Genomic DNA, 3,408 nt, shown 5'->3' on the forward strand with positions numbered 1-3,408 from the left:
CTGCTCCAGGAGATCAGCCAGCCTTAGGAAGCAGTTCTCACTCTGACTCAGGGGCAACACTGCCCTTCCTGGCCTCTGATCCAGTCTCCCATTCTTCCATCTCTCCCTGCTTCCTCTCCGACCCTCTCAACTGCTCTTTCTGTCCTGACAGAAATTCCTGGTGGAAAGTGAATGCCTGCTTCCTTTCTAGGTACCTCCAGCCCCCCAACTATGCACCCGCCCCCTCATTACAGCTTCTTTCTGAAAGAATCCAGTGTCCCAGACCCTATGGGCTGGGCGTGTCACATCCTTAGTTCCACCCTCCTTGGATGCCTGGCCCTGGCAGGGGCCCCACAGGAAAAAGGTTGGGAGCCTGAGCCCTCGATATCCCCTCAACGGCTATTTAAAAGGGGCAGCTGACCCAGCAGTAGGCACCAGGCACCATGTCACCAAAGACACTACCTCTGTTGCTGGTGGTGGTGGTGGTGGTGGTGATAGCCTGGCCTCTGGCAGTACAGTCCGCGCCCCCCACCTGCTACTCTCGGATGCTGACCCTGAGCCGTGAGATCATGGCAGACTTCCAGAGCCTGCAGGCTGCAGAGCCTGAGGTAAGTTCCTCACTTGCCTTTTGCCTTGGGAAAATAGATAGATAGATAGATAGATAGATAGATAGATAGATAGATAGATAGATAGATTAGATAGATAGATAGATAGATAGATAGATAGATAGATAGATAGATGATAGATAGATAGATAGATAGATAGATAGATAGATAGATAGATAGATAGNAGATAGATAGATAGATAGATAGATAGATAGATAGATGATAGATAGATAGATAGATAGATAGATAGATAGATAGATAGATAGATAGATGATAAAATTTTTTTAAATACCAGATCACTACAGAGTCTAGGAATTCAGAGTTGCACATAACTAATAAATTAAGCTTCTTTAGGTTCAGTCTTTAGCCTGATGACCAACAATGTATGCTAAGGGGGTGATATACTCCTTATCTGCTGAGGAATTATGGGACAACTACTCAGCCCTCTGTCTCAGCTTCCTTCTCTGTAAAGAGAGGTGCTAACCACATCTCCCTGGGTGTGACAGGCGCTGAAAGATCCATTGACCACAGGGAAACGGACAAGTGTTAAAGCTGTTAGCCCTATCCTCAGACGAAGACTCCAGGAACTCAGGGGAGTCTCCTGATGGGTACTGCAAGGGGAGAGAGGCAAGGTGCTCATCATGCTTCTCTTTAATAGAAGCAAAACCCACCGGACTCCACCGAGCCTGGGTAAACTTCAAAGGTGTCACCCAGCTGCTTGCACATGCTTCAAACAGACCCAACGTTCCTCGGGTGTTGGACCTCAGATTATCTTAACACTTTGAATTTTCTTTTCAAAAGTTAAATTGCATTCATTACTATCTCGAGATTCAACAGGGTAGACGTAGAACAATAGGAAAATGCACAAAAGACCACGAGAAATAGTATTTGTAAGCTTGCCACCTAGAGGCAATCGCTGCTATAGCAATTGGAGGACAGCAACCACTCTGCAAGTTCCTTGGTGGTGGTGGTGGTGGTGGTGGTGGTGGTGGTGGTGGTGGTGGTGGTGGTGGCATCAGTGGTAAAATATGGATTTCCTAGCACTGATAGCTTTGCAAGCTACTTATTAACTCCACCATCCAGTAAACTTATGTTCTTTTGCGCAACACTTTAGACAGCTGTATCCTTAATTCTTACCATGAAACAGACACAGCACTGATCTTAGGGGCATATGGTGCTAGAGGGTAAGATCAGAGGCTAAAAGCCACAGAGTGGGACCAAGTGGAAGACAATACACTCAGCCTTCTAATTCACAGATGAGGAACTAAGTCATAAAGAAGGAAGACAGCAGCTCCAGGTCACACAGAGTCTCATAGAGGGAAGGGCACTAGATATGCAGGCCTTTGGTCCTACACACACACACACACACACACACACACACACACACATACACACACACACACACCATACTTCTTTATAGCGAGGTGTTATATCTTACAGACTTGGTTGTGTCTATGTTATAGCTTAAAGCTTTTACATAGATAAATATATAAAATATATTTATGCATATAATTTTCATATGAAAAGCTGCTATAAAACCAGTTTTCACATATATGAACACCTCATATCTACAGTACCATATAATGTCCTATGTATGTTTGTGCATGCCTGTACATGTGTGTTTGTGTAAAATAGTGTTCTCACCCACAGTATTGTAAAGGCTATGCTCTGATGTAAAATTCTGGGAGAGAATGTGTCACAATTCAAGAAGTTCTGTGGGTGCCATGGTATCAAGAAAAATCAAAGCTCTGGGGCCACTGTCTGGGGGCAGCTGTCAGGGTGCAGACTGTGACTAAGCTGTCCCTATGGTGGCCCATTCACTTGCTTTCTTCCTGCAGGATTCCTGTGTGAGGTACTTGCCCCGGCTTTACCTGGACATCCATGTAAGAGAGTGTTTCCTGGTGGGGTGGGTGGGGTGGAGTGGATATGAACTACCTCTGCTGCTGGCTTGAGGGAGCAGCCAGAGTTGGGGAAATGTGATGTTAGGGGACTCATGAGCTCAGTCCCTGGCCCTCCGGCTCCCCGTTCTCCCATAGCCCTCTCTTGTTCCCACTCTCAGAACTACTGTGTGCTGGCCAAGCTGAGAGACTTCGTGGCTTCTCCTCAGTGCTGGAAGATGGCCGAAGTGGACACTCTGAAGGACAGAGTGCGGAAGCTATATACCATCATGAACTCCTTCTGCAGGCGGGTGAGGCACTTGAAGACTGGGAGGGTTGGAAGGAGGGCAGAGGGAAGGACTTCCAGTCCAAGCAACCTTTCTATAACAATAGTCACCCTTGTTAAGTGAGCAGGACTCAGATTGGGCCCCCTCAACCTCCCATAGCTGCACATGGATGTCACATGGGTGGCTCACTCCTAGACCACTCCATAGACAAGGAAAAGTGCAAAAGTCAGAGGTAGCCAGAGGACACTTTCTGAAGGAGCATCTACGTGTGTGTGTGTGTGTGTGTGTGTGTGTGTGTGTGTGTGTGGAGCTGGTAGTTGGGAGGCAGGCACAGAGAGTTAACACTCTTATCCCATGATCCAGCCCCAAATACTGTTGAGTAGTGTCCTTTTTTCCTTCCCTGTGAGAGCACTTCTTCACACATCAGATGTGAGCTTGGACTTAAGAGTCCCATCTGGTAACATCAGAGGAAGGGTCCCAATAGTTACACCATTACAGTGTGACCATTTTATACTTTATACTCTCTCTCTCGCTAAGATACCTAGCAAGATAGTTAAATGTATAATTCTAAATTCTAAGTTCCTAAAAAAAAAAATACTGGTGTGCCTCTCTCTCTCTCTCTCTCTCTCTCTCTCTCTCTCTCTCTCTCTCTCTCTCTCT

General features: G+C 46.4%; 1 protein-coding gene across 1 annotated transcript in view; it reads left to right on the top strand.

Annotated features, from left to right (window-relative positions):
- The first annotated feature begins 422 nt into the window (after positions 1–422).
- Positions 423–3,408, top strand: part of Cytl1 (cytokine like 1) — a 4,660-nt gene continuing 1,674 nt past the window's right edge. The window contains exons 1-3 of the mRNA XM_021163624.1: positions 423–587; positions 2,423–2,467; positions 2,644–2,772. Coding sequence (XP_021019283.1) covers positions 423–587; positions 2,423–2,467; positions 2,644–2,772 — 339 coding nt within the window. The remainder of the gene's footprint in view (positions 588–2,422; positions 2,468–2,643; positions 2,773–3,408) is intronic.

The sequence above is a fragment of the Mus caroli genome, chromosome 5 (assembly GCF_900094665.2).
Source record: "Mus caroli chromosome 5, CAROLI_EIJ_v1.1, whole genome shotgun sequence".
NCBI lineage: Eukaryota > Metazoa > Chordata > Mammalia > Rodentia > Muridae > Mus > Mus caroli.